The sequence below is a fragment of the Heliconius melpomene genome, chromosome 16 (assembly GCF_056956725.1).
Source record: "Heliconius melpomene rosina isolate 202511_hmr_F chromosome 16, ASM5695672v1, whole genome shotgun sequence".
Classification (NCBI taxonomy): domain Eukaryota; kingdom Metazoa; phylum Arthropoda; class Insecta; order Lepidoptera; family Nymphalidae; genus Heliconius; species Heliconius melpomene.
Genome location: NC_140404.1, coordinates 10,003,442 through 10,024,282, shown reverse-complemented (window position 1 = coordinate 10,024,282; position 20,841 = coordinate 10,003,442). Strand labels below are relative to the sequence as shown.

At 32.3% G+C, this 20,841-nt stretch overlaps 1 protein-coding gene across 13 annotated transcripts in view; it reads right to left on the bottom strand.

The window, feature by feature from the left end:
* LOC146530999 (uncharacterized protein CG43867) overlaps window positions 1-20,841 on the bottom strand; it is a 267,484-nt gene that overhangs the window by 82,989 nt on the left and 163,654 nt on the right. The window contains exon 1 of one of the 13 annotated variants that reach the window (XM_085199762.1): window positions 5,974-6,418. The exons of the other annotated variants lie outside the window; for them this stretch is intronic. Coding sequence (XP_085055888.1) covers window positions 5,974-6,057 — 84 coding nt within the window. The 5' untranslated portion in view covers window positions 6,058-6,418. Of the gene's footprint in view, window positions 1-5,973; window positions 6,419-20,841 lie in introns of those variants that run through there. 13 annotated transcript variants of the gene reach the window in all.

Below are 20,841 nucleotides of genomic sequence, written 5' to 3'. Positions count from 1 at the left end.
GTGAAAAATCAGAAGTCTAATATATACGTATATTTTTGTAAAAGGATTTATGTTTTTTTTTAATTAATAAACTGGAGTGTAGATTATTTTATGAAATATTAAACTTTTTAAGGATTTTAAAAAATCTATTTAAAATATCTATCTATTACTGTTGTAGCGCTATTGACAAACGGAACGTTTGTACGGATCTGCCAACCATATATGAATGGAAAATGGTAAAAGAACGTCTTGTCCAAAACTATAAATATTTAAAAGAGCTAAGATCTTAAAAAACAAAATGGCAATGATACTTGAGGAAGGTCATGTAAAAAGCATCACCGTTTGGCGCTCAATTCTTTCTGGGTAGAAATTAGGGCTCCAGTGTCAAACTAAAAAAAAAATAGTGTTTCTGAGTTATTAAAAAATGGATGAAAGAGATATTCCTTTCCAAATTCTTAACCACCATCCCAGAAATACTCCAAAATACTCCAAAATACTCTCATACTCTTACTATGACGTTAAAACCCTCATAGTAATAATGATACTTAATGAATATTCAGAAAAGCGTTCCAAATTGAATGAAGTGTTTACACGCTTAGTGTGCATCATGTTCCTACGTAACATATTGAAAATCGAGTTGGTAATAAATTTAAATTAATTAGCGTACAGACTGGAATGAGCACATCGATTATAATCGATTCGGCCGCACTCATCAATTCGTAATTAAAAATAAATTCGAATATACGATTAATTGAATGTTTATCGCGAAAGCGATAACGGGTGTTGTGCGTTTTTGCTAAAAATCGATTTTATTGCTTGCAATTTGGACAGGATTATCTCCTGAATGGGAAGAATTACAAAATTTGTTTAATTGAATCGATATAAGCCAGTTAAGTTATACATTTGCAAGCGATTGTTTCGGGATTGGTATTTGCGTTATTGGATAGACGGATGAAACATGGGAATTGAACTTTTTTATATCTGTTATATTTACAAATTCAAAAAAAAACTATGTAATTTTTTATTTTGAATGGTATGTTTAATATTTTCATTTCGTCGCTCTGGCAACGAGGCAAGCCGCGGCATTTGGCTCTACAATTCAGCGGAAAATGGAGATCAGAAGTGTTTTAACCCTATATTTCCAGGATCTCTCTCCCCATCCTATTACGAGCGGAATGCTAAAAACAGGAAAAGTAAACATAATTAATTCATATATTTTACATTATTCTCACAATCATAGCCGGTAAGCATTAACAATTGTAAGTTGAAATATAAAAAGTTAATAATGATAGTTGTTCATGCTTAATCATATAGAGCGAGATGATTTTATACAATCGAATGAGTTTCATTCAATATTTCAATGGGTAATGGTATATAATGATAATCCACTATGTAAATGATAATTTACTATGTGAATGTTTTTTTCAGCTTTATACTGCATCCTATATACCTAAAGCATGAGACGGTTGAGGGTGCCTGAAGGGTTTCACTATTCAGGTCTTGGCTCCATCATCAGACCAATTTCAGAATTATCTATATTGCGATATTCTTTTACTGTAAAATGTCATGATTTTACAATTATTACAAGTGGATCAAATTCAGTTTCTTAGATTTTATAACAGTTATATAAGTCGACTTATAACAAAAGTCAGGTTAATTTGTGAAGAGGGAAAATATGTCTTTCATCAGCAACGATAATCCATCAACACGGTTGTCTCGTCAAAATACCAAAATTAACATTCAAAGAGTGATCCACGTCTCTTCCGCGCGAATATTTACATGAATATTTCGTTAACCACCCCCAGGCCAGGCCCGACCAGGCCCCGCCAGGCCCCAGGCCAGGCCTCGGTCATACGTTAACGCGTACCGCTATTAATTTTTAATTTCGCTTTTACGACTTTTTTGTACTTTGTTTTTATTTGCCGTTTAAACTGGCCGGTTTATTAAGCGCGCTTTTCATCGCTGAATGCGTTCGATGAATAAAATATGTCTGTATCAATATAGTTCAATTTGGAGGGTAGAAGTTTTAACTACAATTTCGAAAGTTTTTTTTGTGTGTGCGTGTTCACACCGGGTACAGGTTTGTAAACAAAAATAAGGGTTCTACAATTATAACTTTAACTTTTAATTTTGTATTTTTTTGCAAAATTTAAATATAAATGTAAATATATAATAATATTAATCTTTAAGCGACTCGACAGTGCGCGGCCATTTGTAGCGCTCACACAGTTAACATCAACGAGCGAACTTAAGAATTTTAAATAAGACATTTCAATTATAATAATAGCATCCTTTAAAAGGTATTTCCTTAATAAATTTCCCTGCACATCAACTCTACACATACAAATTAATTTAGCGAAACTAACTTTCCAGTTAACTCCATTGTAAGCACAACAATAAGTCTAGCAAATGTGAGGCTCTACCTCTATCTAAGTACAATGGCAAGCATGATCTTGTGCTATCCATTATATTACGGAAAACAAACGCTAACAAAAGCAAGCTCATCAGCTAAATGCACCGGCTGCGTTCCCCATAATTAGTTGGTAATAAAGAAAGTGGAAAAATATACTATAATATGCTATATATGTGCTATATGTCGAATATTTATATATTATAAACAGTTAAGTGAAGAATGTTGTGAAATATTAATAATTAAAGAGGTATGCAGAGACCGGAGTGTTTAGCTCTCCGTACTCTCTGACTACCCCGCTAGAGGTAAAGAGTTAAGTTAAGTTAAGTTTTTTTAAGTTATTATAGAATGTGAAAATAATTATCAGAATTATCTATATCTTCCCTTACTTCAAACTTTAGAACAAAAATCTGCTCTTTACTTCAGCAATAGGTTTTTTTTTCTGCAATAATAGCACCATCAATTTCTATGAATGTGGTATTTTTTATCATTTATTAATTAGTAATATTAAACAAAAGTTCAATTTCACTTTAAATATCGTTGAAACTATAAACCTTTTATTTAATTTAAAAGTTCACGGAGACGAAGTCAGGCACTTCACAGAAGCTTGTATTGTATTAACAAAGAAACATTATTTTTAAAATCTCGAGATATAGAAAGATTTCCAAATATAAAAAAAAACATTAGTAAATATAATTCAATTATTACATTTAATTTATATTGGTGGTTTATAGGAAAATGAAAAACAACGTAGGAATACGTAACCAAAGACTTTCTATCGTTAAAATTGAAATATTCTATATAAATGACATAAGTTCATGAAACGAGGCGAAGGCTACATTTTTTGCATGACGTCGCGCCGTCTGCGGACTTTCAATCTTTTTTTAATGGCAACGTAGACACGAGCGTGGTGTTAGTTATATTCAATAAATATTCTTTCAGCGTCTATTAAATTTATAAGATAAATTGAAAATTAAAAATAATAATTGGTTATTTAATGCCTCCAGAATTCGGCGGAAAGTGCGAAACGGAAGTAAGTTATTATTGAGAACGGAGTGTCTTAACACTAGGAACTCGCAGGTTACTCTACCCTGCTATGTGCGGAATACAACGTAAAACTAAAAAAAAGATGTAATTTAGTGTTTCGTGAAAACCAAACTTTAGATGAAAAAATAACATTTTCTTGACTTTTCACTGAAAAAACCTAATGAAACTCATCGCTGTGCATTGTGCAACCGTTGCTTACTAAATTAGAAAACATCTCAATATGTTACAAATATAAAAAAAATCTAAAGGTAATTTGAAAAATTAATCATTATTTTTATACAACAATCTCAAAAACTCTTAATTCAATATAAAACATAATCAACTCACAAATTATATTAAAGAGGTAGTCTAGAAAAATAATAGCCTCTCCACCCTGGCTCCTAGTGCATACTTCACACTTACTTAATTAGCCCGAGCCTGAACTCAGACCCCGTCTAAGTAGTGCTGTGCTTAGCACAATTTATTATGTACCCTCAGTCTGTTAATATCTTACGGTGTTATGAATAAAAGTACTCCCAGGGTACTCGAGGGTCCGGGCGGTCGAGAGTGACGTTTATAATATATCAGTGTTTATTACGTTTTAATTTAATATAAGAGATTGTAGTGCAGAGGAAAATGATATAGTAGTAGTTTAAAGATTTCTAGGAGGAAAAATTATGTTAGACAAAGTAAAACTGTTATTTTTGAGGCCACAAGCGAAACGTGAAATCTCTTTTGCTTTAATTGTATTGGGCTTTTGATAGAGAAGAGAAAATTGTGGTTACATTCATTAGAATGATATATTCATTTTAATTCTAATGTATTTAATCAAATAAAATCAGCTTCACGCTGTATCCAGCACACAGCAGGGTAGGCAGAGGGAATCCAGTGTTAAGACACTCCGTTCCCGACTTTCTGCCGAATTCTGAAGGCATTGCGTGTTGAGTGGCAGAAATCAACGCCGCGCTTTGCCACGACACCAGAGCGGAGAAATGGAAATATAAATATAAATAATTATTTCACATCCTCTAGTGGGAATCGAACCCACAACCGTTGCGTTATTTAATCATATTAGACTTTTATTAGCTGTATAAATTATTCAATTAGTAATAAAAAATATAATTCTTGTCTTAATTACCTACTAACTAAAATATTATCCACCGAGGCGAGAAAAATATTTTATTTAAAAGTAACACGTTTTATTAACATTTTTCACTATCCAGTTGGACGATGTCATTATAAAAAAATAGGTTAGTATAATTAATTAATCACTTGTAACGTGTCACTCTAAGCCATTGCATTTTCCAGGGTGACTCTAAAATTAGATATTTGTGGATATAACGATGAAAATAACTTGAAGGTGTGACTGTAACGCGATGAGTGTGGGTTCAATCTTCATTTAAGGGAATTAATTATTATTTATTAATATTTTAATTTTATCTCTTAGCACAAAGACAAAAACACGGCGTTAAGTTCCGCCACTCAACACGCAATGCCTCGAAAGATTCTACGGAAAGTGGAGAACGGAGTGTCTTAACACTCCTACCTTGGAAAATAACTAATACATCATTTAAAATTAACATTATATACCATAAGACTGTGTTTAATTCATGGTACACATAGTACGTAAATGCTTTTTGTAAGTTTCTTACATAACTTTTATAATATTTTTTTGTATATTTATAGTTTTCACCATAAATATTTTCTTTAGAAGTCCCTTATTCTCAAGAGAGGATGATCTTTGAGGAAACTTCAAGTTTCTACGCATTGTGGATCCCAGATACGAATATCCTGTTATGAATGTTGAGTAACATATATTCATATGTATTCAGAAGCAATTTGTTGTATTATAAATATATCCATATATATTTTTAGCTATAAGGTAGTTTTTTCTTTATTTATAAATAATAGTTTTTTTTAATTATTTATACAATAAACAATATCACAGTAAATAAATTCAACTATATGAAATATTTAGTTTTCAATTTAGATGTAGTGAAAACACGAATTGAATAACATTACTTATATATACTATTTGCTAAATTATCTTTAAATCGTGTATTTTAACATGTATAATATTTAATAAACATATCTACATATATCCCAACATTTTGCCTTAAGCCTGGCAACCCTGTTAACAGTGACATATGACGGATGGTAGTTACGACCCTATAGTTACAAATACATTAATTATTATGATATATTATTATATGCATTTTGTAGGCTATGCTTCGTTAGTGGTGGGCTGCCATGATTTATTAACGTGGTAGCAGTAAATCTTTTTAATAAATGTTGACATTGCAATATTAATATTATAGATGTTATTAGTGTAAATATACTTATAGGTAGGTGATATTTTATTTAATTAATTAACTATTAAATCGTATATTATTTCACTAGAAGCAAGGTTTGAGTACTGTTAAGATGCCTTAATTTATTTCTTTAAGAAAAATAACATAAGTACTGTAAAAAATTTAAAATAAATAAAAATAATAATAAACTTATAAAAGAAATTTGCAATAAATTCTAATTTTCTTAAAAAATACCAAAAAGCTCACCTTTCGAAGCATTTCCTCGAGCGAGTCCATGTCGGCAACGGCGGGTAACCCGCCGGCGCTTACCCCGTTATTGTTGTTCGTCATAGAGACCCCCGCTGTTGCTCGCGTCGCAACATTCGGCACTCACACTTGGTACACAATTCGTATATACACTGGACTATTCATATTAATATTTAGTTAAATATTTTTTTGGTTCTGTTTAAACATAATATAAATATATTTTTAGATTAAAAATTTAGTGTTGATAATATCACTGTCACTCTCTTGCTTATGTAATATAATATTTCATTTTATTTTAAACATTTTGCTAAGTATTTTTATGAAAAACAGTAATTAAAATGTAACTTATTTAAAAAATAGAACTTTCATAAATGATTAATAAGCTTTTAGATATTAGCGTTTGAAGTCATTTAATTATGTATAATGTACGATTTGTCGAAAACCACTGTTGAAACATTATAATACAATCCCTCATATTAGACACAAAAAGAAATTAAAAGCTGCCGTTAGCTATCACTGTTGGAACCCGAAATGTGTAAAAAATGAAAATCGTACAGATTAATGAATGAATAACTTCTGACAACATTATTTCTTACCGAGAAAATACACTGTATTTTAAACTAGTTTCACAATTTCTTCACACTACCACTATTGCTATCAAATAAATTTTGTTTGTGATATGCGAGTATCGTCGCTGGGGGGTTAAGCTGTGTAAACAGAGATAGTGGGTCGATGTGACTTTGCATATACGTTAAGGGTTTAGCGGTGTGTTATGTTCACCAGCAATACATAATACAGGTGGTGTAGCTTTTGTAAAAATCTGTCACAGAGTTACTATTTAGCTTTATTAACCTTTTTTATTACAATATTTTGAATAAAATAAATAGATTTAGATAGATTTGGATTTCCAGATTGCATTCTTAAAATTTTCTTTTTATGTTCTTTACTAATTGAAGTAAAACTGTAGACTGTTTGAAATAATTATTTGGTATATTCACATGGATATCTACGATCGACTCACGATCTACAGATATAGAGACTGACTAGATATTTGCATAAATTATATATAGTTCATTTATTACGATTAACTGCGATACTACGATTAGGATGAGCTATTGTAATTAACTTACATTGAAATATATAAAAACAAAATTAAAAAGAAAAACATTTATTTCTATAAAATTCTTTGAAACTGAACTGAATAAAACGAAACATAAAATATAATATATTCAAAAGCAATTAACAAAATGCAAATATAGAGTTATTAGGTCAAACTAAATTAAGTTTTTAGTTTTAAATCCTTCAAAAGAAGGCCTAAACTGTTCGAAACGTCACGCAATAAAAATAAATATTTAATGAACAATAAATATAAACTGACGTTATCGCGATAAGTAACTCGTAAATTTGTTAGTAAACGTAAAGTATGAATAAAAAATCCTGTTTCTAATCATATTTTTTTTTTTTTTTTTTTTTTTTTTTTTTTTCGCGGGTAGGTGTTAAAAAAGTTAACACTTTAAAGTTTTACTGTCTTCGATTTTTTGTTAATTTAAATCATTTAAAAGTAATTTTATTCAATTATAAGTGAAAAAATAAGTGTAAACAGTGTGAACAATTATTGGAAAATACTTTTGTTGTGCATTTAATGTGTTTATTTGCGTAAAGTAGCACTTACCTGCTGGCTCACTAATTATACTAGTCTATAACAAGTTATCAATCAGAACACAATATGAGCAGAGTGGAGGATATCTTGGAGGTTCATAGAAATATTGCAGAGGCACTAGGAAAGAGAATGGCACATTTCGAAAAACAATTAAATAACACTGGTTCGAATGATACCGGTAAGGGAGGTCTCGACAAGCTGGCATCTGAATTTAAGGAATTTAAGACTTCAGTGTGGAACATTTTGGATCTCCTCAAGTCTTTAATCTCAAATTTATCTTCACAAATTGATGAAGTTGACAATTCAACCAGAAGAAATGCTCTTCTTTTTGGTGGGATTCAGGAGGCAGAGGGTGAAAATTTGGTCTCCACTATACTTGGAACCATTCAAGTCCTCATGGGAGTCTCTGATATAAACCCTTCTGCCATACAATCCTGTCAACGGCTGGGTATTAAATCAGCAAATCGTTGTCGTCCAATTCTGGTGCGCTTTAATGACTTTAAGGTGAGGAGTGATCTCTGGGGCAATAAGAAGAAGCTAAAGTCCTCTCAAGTTGTGCTGAGTGAGTTTCTCACAAAATCTCGCCAGTCCATATTTATTTCAGCGCGCAAATCTTTTGGAGTGAGGAATACATGGACATATAATGGTAACATTTTTATCAAACTTCCTAATAACGAGCGTAGGCGAATATCTACTACTGCTGAGCTTGGCGAGTGTTTAAAACTGCTTCCTCAAGCCGTTTCTCCTGTTTCTCCAGTTGTAAATGCCACTACCTCTGAGCGACCCAAAATAAGTCCTACAGTCATCAGTCAACCCGTGGGGAGGCCCTTCACTAGGCGTAATATTGTAAAGAAACCCTAGCCTATTTAAGTAATTTGTATCTTTAATTTTAATTTTTCACTTATATACATCCCATATTCAATGTGACCATATTATTTATCTTTTGCATCTTATTTGCTTAGCTATGTTGCCGGTTATTGTTATTAAAATATTTTATGTCATTGCAATATGTACTCTTTACTATACTTTATTTCACATAATAATATACACATAATAATATGTAGTATGTGTTTTTTCTTGTCCTGTTGATGCCGGTTACTGTTATTAAAATATTTTATGTAATTGCAATATATACTCTTTACTATACTTTATTTCACATAATAATATGTAGTATGTGTTTTTTCTTGTTCTTTTGATGCCGGTTATTGTTATTAAAATATTTTATGTAATTGCAATATGTACTCTTTACTATAGTTTTTTTCACATAATAATATGTAATATGTGTTTTTTCTTGTTCTGTTGATGCCGGTTGTTGTTATTAAAATTTCTTATGTAATTGCAATATGTACTCTTTACTATACTTTATTTCACATAATAATATGTAGAATGTGTTTTTTCTTGTTCTGTTGATGCTGGTTATTGTTATTAAAGTATCTTATGTAATTGCAATATGTAATCTTTACTATTCTTTATTTTATAATAGTATAATATTTCAATAATAGGTAGTATGAGTTTTTTCTTGTTCTGTTTACTTTTAGTGTTTACAACTTTCTTGCTTAATGTTATCTGTCAGTGTCAACTGTCATTAGTAAGTTAATATATTTGTGACACGGACAGCAGTATTTTGGTAACTTAGTTTTTATTGTTTGTAGTTAAGGTCGTGGGATGTATGTGAATACATTTTAATCATTACAGCATTAGTTTAAGTCTGATATGATCATTTTGTTTTATATACATTTTTTCTTTTTATTTTCTCGAGCCATCAGGTCATGTGTGTGTTTATTTCATATTCACTTTACAATTAATTTATTTTTGTTTTATCTAATATATATATATTTTTTTAATTATAACATACTATTTTATTTATATATATTTATTGTAATTTATTTAAATTTATATTTTTCATTTTAATATATTTGTATATATATATATATATATTTTAATTTTATTTTTTTAATATTATATTATGGATTCAAGTATCGATTCTTATCATTCCGCGCTCAGCTATGACGAGTTATCCAGTAGCTCCTTTTGTAGTTTGGATGACCCCAGTTTGTCGCTTGACATAGTTCTTTCGAATGAATTTGCACCGCTTCATAAAAACTTTAATTTTTGTCACATTAATGCGCAGAGCATCCCTGCTCACTTTTCCGAATTTTATACCACTTTCAACCAAAATAACATCCATGCCGTTTTGATCTCCGAATCTTGGCTAAAACCTTCACTACAATCTACTTGCTTTTCTGTCCCGGACTACATACTAATAAGAAACGATCGTCTAGAAAGGGTCGGCGGTGGGGTTGCCATATACTTAAAAAGTCACATTTCGTATAAAATCATCTGTCAATCGACTCCTTCACCTGAATCGTGCTTAGAATATATATTTATCGAAATAAACCTAGGAGTAAAGTTTGCCCTTGGGGTTGTGTACTGCCCACCTAATAGTAATTATTTTAATAACTTAGAGATTCTTTTCGAAGATCTTTTAGCTAACTACTCCCATCTTATAATCTCAGGTGATTTTAACACGTGTCTCTTGCGAAATGATACTCGAGCGAGAAAACTTAACTGTATGTTAGAGTCACTTAATTTAAATTTATTACCACTTAACCCTACTCACCACACCAACAATGTTGATACACTGCTTGACCTAATAATCACATCAAATTCTGATCTTGTCACCAAATTTGGTCAATTTTCTGCTCCAGGTTTTTCTCTCCATGACCTTGTTTTTGCGTCATTAAAAGTAAAATCACCCAAGCCAAAACCACAAACTCTTTCAATTAGAAGTTTCACCAACCTTAATCATGAGAAGCTTAAGAGCGATGCTTCCTGCATTGACTGGTCGGCGATCGAAGTGTTGTGTTCGATCGATGAGAAAGTTGATCTGTTGACCTCAAACATAACTGGATTGTTTGACAGACATGCACCAATCCAACTCATCCGAATCAAAAACCAACCAGCTTTATGGTTTAACGACGATTTTCGTAAAGCCAGGGCTAAGCGAGATAGGGCTTTTTCAAAATTTAAAAACAATCGATGTGATCTCAATTGGTCCATTTATAAGGCTGCAAGGAATCAGTGTAACCAGTTGGGTAGAAAATTAAAACGCCAATACATCTTTAATAAAATACGCAATTCTTCTCCCGAAGCGACTTTAAAATTTTTAAAGTCCCTCGGTATTGGCAAACTTTCATCTTCCTCAATTAATCCTGATCTTAATTTGAATGTCCTGAATATGCATTTTTCATCATCTTCTGCCCTTGATATTAGTGTTAAATCCTGTACTCTTTCTGAAATTCACAGTTTGCCGAAAATTAACCTCCCTACCTTTACCTTTTCTTCTATCAGTGATAATGATACCAAGAAAACCATTCTAGCTATCTCCTCTAAAGCGGTAGGATCTGACGATATTAGTCGTGGTATGATCACCCTTATTTTACACATCCTTGTTCCTGTAATAACCCACATTATTAATTTTTCTTTTTCCTCTAGTCAGTTTCCCGTGATGTGGCGCAAGGCATTTGTTCTCCCACTTCCTAAAATATCTAATCCTACGCTACCGTCACATTTTCGTCCCATTTCTATCCTACCTTTCCTCTCTAAAATTCTAGAATCCACCGCTTACCAACAAATCTCTAGGCATTTTTCTAAATACAATCTATTAAACCCTCTACAGTCCGGATTTAGAACTGGTCACAGCACCACTACTGCTTTACTGAGAGTCACTGAAGACGTTAGATCAGCAATGGAAAATAAGCACTTAACTGTGCTTATTTTAATAGATTTCAGTAATGCATTCAATGCCGTAGACCATGATCTTCTTATTGCACTCTTATCCTGCGCTAACGTCTCCAGCACAGCTTTACAATGGTTTTCGTCTTATCTTCAGGGGCGTCGGCAGTCGGTTCGTGTAGGCCAGACCTCTTCTGACTGGCATGATGTGACAGCTGGTGTCCCTCAAGGCGGTATTCTATCTCCTCTTCTTTTTTCATTATTCATTAACTCCATCACTTCCGTTATAACCTCTCGATACCATCTTTATGCTGATGACTTGCAGCTTTATGAACACGCTAGTGTAGATAATATTGTTGGTGTTGTTAATTCTCTTAACAATAATCTTCGTAACATTTCGATTTGGTCGTCCAAATACGGAATAAATGTTAATCCTGACAAATGTCAGGCTATAATTATCGGCAGCTCGCGACAGCTAGCCAAGCTCGATTACAGCAAACTGCCCAACTTAACATATAATGGCACGGTCATCAATTTCACCACCACTGTAAAAGACTTAGGTATTATAATTGATAATAAATTAACTTGGAGCAATCATGTGGCAGATATGTCCCGCAAAATTTACGCTTCCTTGCACTCAATGGTGCGCCTCAAAAATTTCTTACCTGTGCAGACCAAACTACAGTTGGTCAATACCTTGCTGCTTCCTATTATTGATTACGGTGATGCTTGCTCCTTGGATATGAATAAAGAACTGGTAAACAAGCTCGAGCGGATACTCAACACTTGTATACGCTTTATTTATAACCTCCGCAAGTATGACCGTATATCATCTTATAGGAGGCAGCTTGGCTGGCTTTCTGTGGCTGATCGCAGGAAGTCTAGAGTCCTTTGTTTACTTTACTCCATCCTCTTCAATCCTCAGTCTCCCACTTATCTATCTTCTGACTTTTCCTTCCTTTCCTCTTTCCACGATACATCCTTACGTTCCCAATCCAATTTTATGCTGTCCACACCCCGGCATACGTCAGGGTTCATGTCTGACTCCTTTGCGGTCGCCGGTGTCAGGCTATGGAATGAGCTACCCGAGCCCATAAGAAAAGCTCCCTCTCGTGAGGTATTCAAGCGCCGGGTAAAAGAGTATTTTTTTAAAAATAACATAAATATATAATATTCATCTATTTAATTAATTGTATATATTGGAGTATATATGGTATGCTATATTATTATATGGTTTATATTTTTATGTATTTTTTTTTTATTTCTTTTATTTATAATATCCGTAATATTTTATTATAATTATATATTATATGTATAACTATTTATTATATGTATATTTATATATTTATTGGATGTGTATGTATGTATATGTATGTATATTTTACTTCTGCACACCTGCATACTCATTATCCCACATGACAAGGTCGGCTGGGAGAGAATGCTTTTAGCGTTAAGCCCGCCTTTTGTACATTGTTTTTTTGTAATTTTGTGCAATAAAGTATATATAAATAAATAAATAAATAATTTTAGGATACCATAGCACCATTGAATTAATATAAAAAAAATCAAAATTAAATCAGCTTCACGCTGTATCCCGCACACAGAAGCGTAGGCAGAGAGAACCTAGTGTTAAGATACTCCGTTCCTCACTTTCTGCCGGATTCTGGAGACATTTCGTGTTGACTGGCAGAACTCAACGCCAAGCTTTGCCTCGACACCAGAGCGAAGAAATGGAAATGTAAACGTAAATAAATATTTCATTTCCTCGAGTGGGGATCGAACTCACAACCGTCGCGTTACAGTCACACCCTTGTGCCGCTACGCCACGACGGTTTCATTATATGTATTCTTTCTTATTATAGGTATTACTTAAAAATTACTTCATTAGGCTACCTGTATCCGTTTCAATACCGCACGCGACTTGCGTGCCAAAAGTCACGATTGGTTTAGTTGTTTTTCTATTTATAAATACTAAATATACTAAGTATACTAAATATTTGTATTTTTTCTACTTCGCACTAGTAGTGTTTTTAATCATAATAAATGATGCATAATAGTTTAGTTTAGTTTATACTTTATTGCACACAAATAGAAGAAAAAGAATAAAACAAATAGAACAGAAAAGACATAAAAAAACAAGTATGCAAAGGCGGCCTTATTGCTTCAAGCAGTCTCTTCCAGGCAACCTTTGGTAACAGCAAAGGACTTAAAATATAAGAAGAGAAGGGTGGAATAACGTAAGTGCAAACTAAATAATAATAATAATAATACTAAGTAAACACATAAAATACTTATGATATATACAAAAATACATAAGCTCATACACAATACACAAATACATTAATTTATAAATACATACATACAAACATATATAAACTTATACAAACAAATGCTACATATAATATAATACAATATATGATATAATATGTACAATATAATTAATAGATAGAAGAGTCTACAAATTTTCTAAATTAAAAAGGTGTTGTTTTAGACGTCTTTTAAATATGTTAAGTGACATTGAATGTCGCACTTCAGTAGGAAGTGCATTCCAGAGAATAACAGCTTTCACAGTAAAGGAGTTGGAAAAGAAGTGGGTATAGCAGGTTGGATGTTTGAGGAGGTTATCACTTCGCGACCTTAGTTCAAGGTGTAGAAGAGAATCGGAAGCAAGGAAGTTGAATCGCTCTTTTAAATAAGAGGGAGCGAAAGGATTGTAAAGGATCGAATAAAGAAGAGTAAGCATACGATAATTGCGGCGAAGTCTAATAGGAAGCCATCCTAGCTGACGACGGTAATCGGAGACATGATCATATTTACGCAGGCCAAAAATAAATCTTATACATAGATTTTGTAACCGCTCTAGTTTATTCAATTGCTCCTCAGATAAATCCGGGTAACAAGAGTCAGCATAATCTAAAATCGGTAGCAGTAGTGTATGAGCTAGAGTAGTTTTGGTTTTCATAGGTAGAAAATATTTCCATCTTTTCAAGCCTCCGATATTAGCGAATAGTTTTCTGCTCACCTCAGCTATCTGCGCTGACCAAGATAGTGAGTTGTCTAAAAAGATCCCAAGGTTTTTAACGGTCGGTCTAACAGATAAATCAGTACCATCGAACTGTATAGTAGGAAGGTCATTCATATTAAGTTTTTTTAACTGCTTAGTACTACCAATGATACTAACCTGTGATTTGCCAGGATTAACAGATAGGCCATAAGACCTGCTCCAACTAGCAACATTCTGCAAATCCATATTGAATTTACGAATAGCTTCATCTATATAACATAATAATACAGTAGGCTAACTTAGTATACAAGCTTTTACCAAACCCATCGCCTAAGAGCCCAAAATACCTAACCGCAGGGGCACAGGACCCACTGTGGGTTAAATCGAAATGATTAACGCGATACCCCCTAACCAGAGTGAGGCAATTATTAAATAATTCTTTCCCCGAATGAGAATCGAACTCACAACTCACACCTTTGACCAGTAGTTTCAGAAATCTTAGCGTTTAAAATAAACAAACACACCCTTCCGCTTTATTATATTAGTATAGATATTCGTATAGATAGTTTAGAATATGTTTGTACAGTAATATTTTAGAAGCAATAGCGTTCGATACGATAACTTTCCAAAGACGAAGACTAAGAAGCAATCAACGGGAGCACTGATAAGCGAAGATCTAGGTCATCTGAACTCCAAACTTATTTCATCAATTCATCATAAAGACCATCAATCACCGTCAAACTATCTTCTCTTCAGCTGAAAATTTAATTGAAAGTTCCAGTATGCCGTACATCCGTTTGGAACTCGTTTCAGTTTGTAAACAACTCGTCTGGAGCACATGCTGTTAAATACTCTGTCTGTCTGTGTTTAAACATTGGTTATTCACTATTTAGTTAGTGCTTATCCGAAATTTCAATATTGCTCGAGCGTCAATAGCTATACTGATTTAATAAACTTGTTTATTTAGTTCTTTTTTTAGCTTTAAACTTGTAAAGCTTTTAAATATTTTAATAGGTTTTATTTGTACTAGTATTATTTAAGTAGAATTTTCTTAACTGCAATGTATTTTTTATGAACTTGAATAAAAAATGGCTTAAGATTAGCAGCTTCGCTAGCTTATTTAGGGGTGAATTCTAATAAACCATGAAAAATGTGTTCAATCAAATATTTTTAAGAGTCTAAATTTCAAATTTTATAAAAATCGGTGGCGATTTAAAGATTTTTCCATATAAACTTTCATCCCCTTATCTGCACCCTTAGGGGGTGAATTCTAGAAAACCATGAAACACATGTTCAATTACATATGTTTAAGAGTCCAAATTTCAAATTTTATAAAAATCGGTGACGATTTAAGATTTTTTCCATACAAATTTTCAACCCCATTTTTTGCACCCTTAAGGGGAGAATTATAGAAAACGATGAAACACGTGTTCAATTAAATATTTTTAAAAATCTAAATTACAAATTTTATAAGAATCGGTGCCGATTTAATTTTTTTTCCATACAAACTTTCAACCCCTGGTTCACCCCTTTAGGGTGAAAATTTTTCAAAATCCCTTCTTAGTGGATGTCTAGATTACGAAAGTAAACATCTGTCCAAATTCCACATTTGTATCAACAGCGGTTACGGCTGTGAGTGCGTCTTACCTCAGTCAGTGAGGACAAGTCCTTTTATATACTCGTATATAGATTAAAAAACAAAACTACTACATATTAGTAAATTAATAATTATGTTTCAAGCGGGCGAAGCCGAAAGCGAATCGCTACTAAAAACATATATACTGTGCCAGCATATAAATTACAGAACACATGTATGTGTGTATAAAAGGATAAACATAAAGAGTAATAACTTTTGATATTTCTAATTAGAAAACTAGACCGTATAGGAATATTCTATTCTATTTCTCTCACAGTGTCATATATCCATAAAATGGTTAGGTTAGAATATAATCGTAAAATTTAATATTCCACCAGCAATAACAAAATACTGTACCATTTTCGTTGAAACTAATTGCGAATGCAAATAAGCTGTTAGCCCCAGCTTGTGTAATGGCTCTGAAAGTTTCGAGTGTGGCTTGACACTGATTGGCTTGAGAACACTCCTTTTTATGCTTTAATCATGTTTAAGCTCGCCTTTTAAATTGCTTCGGATTATACTTGTTTTAAAAATTGTATTTTTTCGTGTGTGTGTGCATGTTTTAATTGTGAATGAAGGTAATTTTAAAGGATGAAGTTTGTGAGTTAAATTAGGTTTTCTTAATTTTTGGTAAAATTTGGGTGTTAAATTATAGGTAATTCTCACATCACTATATTTGTGCGTATACAAACACAATTGCTGCCGTGATTTCGGGCGAAGCCGCAAGCAAATCACTAGTATCAACACACACACAAGAACACACCCCGGATTCGATTCTAGAACTACATAAACAGGAAACCAACCACCCAACCAAGTGGTATCCCAATTTTAAGCAAATTTTATAGCACACACTGTACACAAAGGCAATTTACAAGCAATATAACAATAGATGCAATACAATGTGTATGGGATGCATTTTTTATAACTTCACGAATAAGCGTGCTGCTCATAGTAATTTGTAGGCACGCGTCATGGCGTAGCTGGTGGAGAATTTAAAATTGGATATAAAAATACATAATAATATGTTACATAGAATCAGCAGTTATAAATCTATTAATACAAAAGAAAACAGAAAATATTTGAAATTTAAATTGTTCTATAGTGGTTCTGTTTAAAATTAGTATTTTTTTATGGGCCGGTTTAAAATTAGAATCTACGACCAATGAATGCGTTATTCATTTAAAAAATATTTTGACTCTACCTTGAATCTATAATATAAATATTAACTATACAACAAATATAAGATTTTTTGATTTTCTGGTACCTATTAAATAAATATAGCGCAGCCTCAAGTTGCAGAACTCTATACGCAATGTGTCGATTGGGCGAAAAGTGGGGAAAAGAGTATCCTAACATTAGGTTCCTTTACTTACCCTGCTAAATGTGAACTACAGCTATAAAAATAATAAAGAATTTTCTTAACAATTTATTAGTTTCCATAAAATAAATAAGATGGGATGGTTAAATCCCTCTATTAAATATATCAAATTTTACAATTAAAAAAGGGAAATGCAAAGTCCACACACATTCATACATACATTATGGGACAATGAAAACTAAAAGTACATAAAGCTGTTCACTTCTGCCTCGGCCCAGGAACCACGGGGACCCGTGCCAAGTGTCATTGACCCCAGCAACAATGGCTACGGCTAATGTATACTACTACATGACTACATGACTTCTATGTAAATAGTATAAAAAGTTTACTTTTCTTTTGTAATTCTGTTTGTGGCTTTGTATTTAGTGTTAGGTTTCTTGAGACACTTGTAATGGATTTGATGGTTTATTTTTGGTTTTTTATTTTTTATGTTGTTATAATAATGGAGGTAGTGGCATAGGGGCACAAGCGACATGTTGTGGTTTCGATTCTCACTCGGCACAAAGTTGGGAGCGGAGTGATTTAACACTAGGCTCCTTTTACCTACCATGTTCTATGCGTGAAACTAAAAATGAATAACAACGGAAAAATCTTACGTATTATTAGATTAATATAAATGGGATTAAAGTAATATTGTCAATTAAACAAACTTTATAGGTTTATAATAGTATTGATTGAAGTCATTGGTCGTAATTGACCTTGCTAAAATCTAAAACATAAGTAGAACTAAGCCCTTTTGTACACAATATTAAAGAAACTACTACTAGAGTCAAATGTAAATTGAGAAACTTAACTAAAATGGTAAAATCTTTCAAGTATTATTTGGGATTTTCGAAACTTTGTGTTAGCAAAAGAGCTTAATGTTTAGAAACAATTGTGAACATTGTACGAATGCTATATTTGAGGTCATCGTGGCGCAGTAGTGCAGGGCATGACCGTGATGGTGATGGTTGTGGGTTTTATTTACAATTAGGAAAAGATTTTATTTATTGTTTTCTTCCCGTTGACTAGTATTAGTTACTCTTAATACGCAATCTCTTTAATTTATCGGGTGGAAAGTGGGGAACAGAGTGTATTGACTTCCCTTCGCAAACTCCGCTGTCACAAAAATGTTACTATCTAATTTTAAATAATAATATTAAAACTTCACTGCCTAATTTATAACTAAAAAAAATCCACTTAAGAATATTCAGAAGATTTAATGTCCCAGAAAATATCTGAAAAAAAAAATATTAATAATAAATAATAATTGCATTTATTTCACCAATTTATATGAGGCATTAAGTTTCAAAGAGTCTTTTTAAAATTTTCAAACTCCTGAAGCTGCGAGGCTTATAACTTTTAATTACACTAGAGAACTATTTAATCGGCGCTGACGTTGTGGTAGTTTGGGTGAAACGGGTTTCGTTAAAGTTAAGTTCTTAATTTAACCCATTGTTGTGAGTTCAAATCACAGACCAGAAAATATTTACGATTATTTCATTAGATAATTTATTAGAAAATGAACGAAAACACGTATTTTATACTAAATATAAACATATGGCAATATACTAGCAGATAAAGCTTATGATTAGGATTTTTTTTTTTTTCAATTTAAACAATCATTCCCCCAGTTCACATCGAACCCATAACTCTTGAACCATCCCACTGAGCCACAAGGGTTATAGAAAATTCCTTCAAGAACAAAATGACTTCATAAAATACATAATGGAAGTTTATATAAGAGCTAGAAGCATTCAGTTACAACCCACGTCTAAATTCCAACCTTTTGAAGTGAATGTCACACGTTAAAGAGGAAGTACGTAACGTGACCTCATTGTTCTGACCTACCCATGTAACACGAGATGATGCCGTCCAAATAATAGAATAGTGGATATTGACAGTGAACTTTAAATTGTATAGAGTTATTTTTAAAATTATGTTTTAGAACAAGAAAAAAAATAGTGTCAAGACACTACGTTTTAGGCTTTTTGCTATTCGGGATATGGTGTTTTGATTAGACACTAATGTTTTGTTAAATAGTTTTTTTTAAAACTTTTTTAATATAAAATATATATATTTATTTAATACTTAATAGACAATATTTTTAAATCTAGACTTAAAAGAATATAAAAAAATAACCGAAATTTTCACTAACTATATCTATTCATAGTTCAACCCAACCACGTTTAAATTACGAATCTACGGTTATAGCACTTGTATATAAAATATTTTACCACTGTACCATTAGGTACATTGAAGCTGTCAATCCAGTCCAAGCTTCGCCCATGTCTTGGCTCTGGCTGGGTCAAGGACCACATCCACGCAAAATGCAAATACGTGCGTCACCATTCGCCTTTCATTCATAACACCTACGCTGAATGAAGTGAGAGGTAAAAATGTATTGACTAATAGTTTAACCGTTTGTTTGTTACGAATATTTAAGTTATATTATGTTTGACGCCGTCTTGGTGCAGAGGTACAAGGGTGTGACTGGAAGGTTATGGGTTCTGTTCTCATTTGGAGGAATGAATTATTATTATTATTCGTTAATAAATTCATTTTTTCGTTCTGGCTCCAAAGCCACCGTTCCGTTACTCCACAAAAAAGATTTCGAAAAATCGGCGGAATGCGGGAACCAGTGTCTTAACACGAGGTTTTCTCTGCCTAGCCTGCTATATCTAGGATACAGCATTAAGTTAAAAAATTATTTAAAATTTTAATACTAGGTACATATTTTTAATTTTCAAAGGACTGCTAATATAGCGAAACGGTTTCGTACGGGTCGATTCCAGTCGGGTGAATAAATATATTAAAATCATATTTTTGGGCACTGATAAGAGCGCGTCATTGGACTCTGATACTCCCTGCAATTGAAAGTGGACAATAGCATACCTTATGATTAGGTTCAATCTATATACATTCTTAATTACAAGAGATGAATATGTTAAGCTAAAAAAATATACAAAAAAAAAACCCCCTTGTAAAATTTGAACTCAAACCTATCATTATAAATCTAACCATAACTAGATTACAAAAGGCAAAATAAATAACCATTTAAATAGTAATCCCCACACAATAAAAGAGCAGGTTGCATACTAAACACCATTGTTTCATATTAAAAGTATTAAAACGTTTTCATTGATGTATTCCATACGTGGCTAAATAAGTCTCTTTTTCCAGTTACTTCGTACGTGAGGCCTATCAATAGTATGTGTTATTTATTTGACAGAATCTATACTAATATAATAAAGCGGAAGAGTTTGTTTGTTTGTTTGTTTGTTTGTTTGTTTGTTTGAACGCTAAGATCTCTGGATCTACTGGACCGATTTACTTTGTTTTTGTTTTGTATGAAAGCTGAATTCTTCAGAAGTGCTATAGGCTATATAACATTACATTACACATATATACTAATAAATTAAAATACTTTCTAATTTGACATGCAATTTATTCTGCCATGTTAATAACAACCGTCG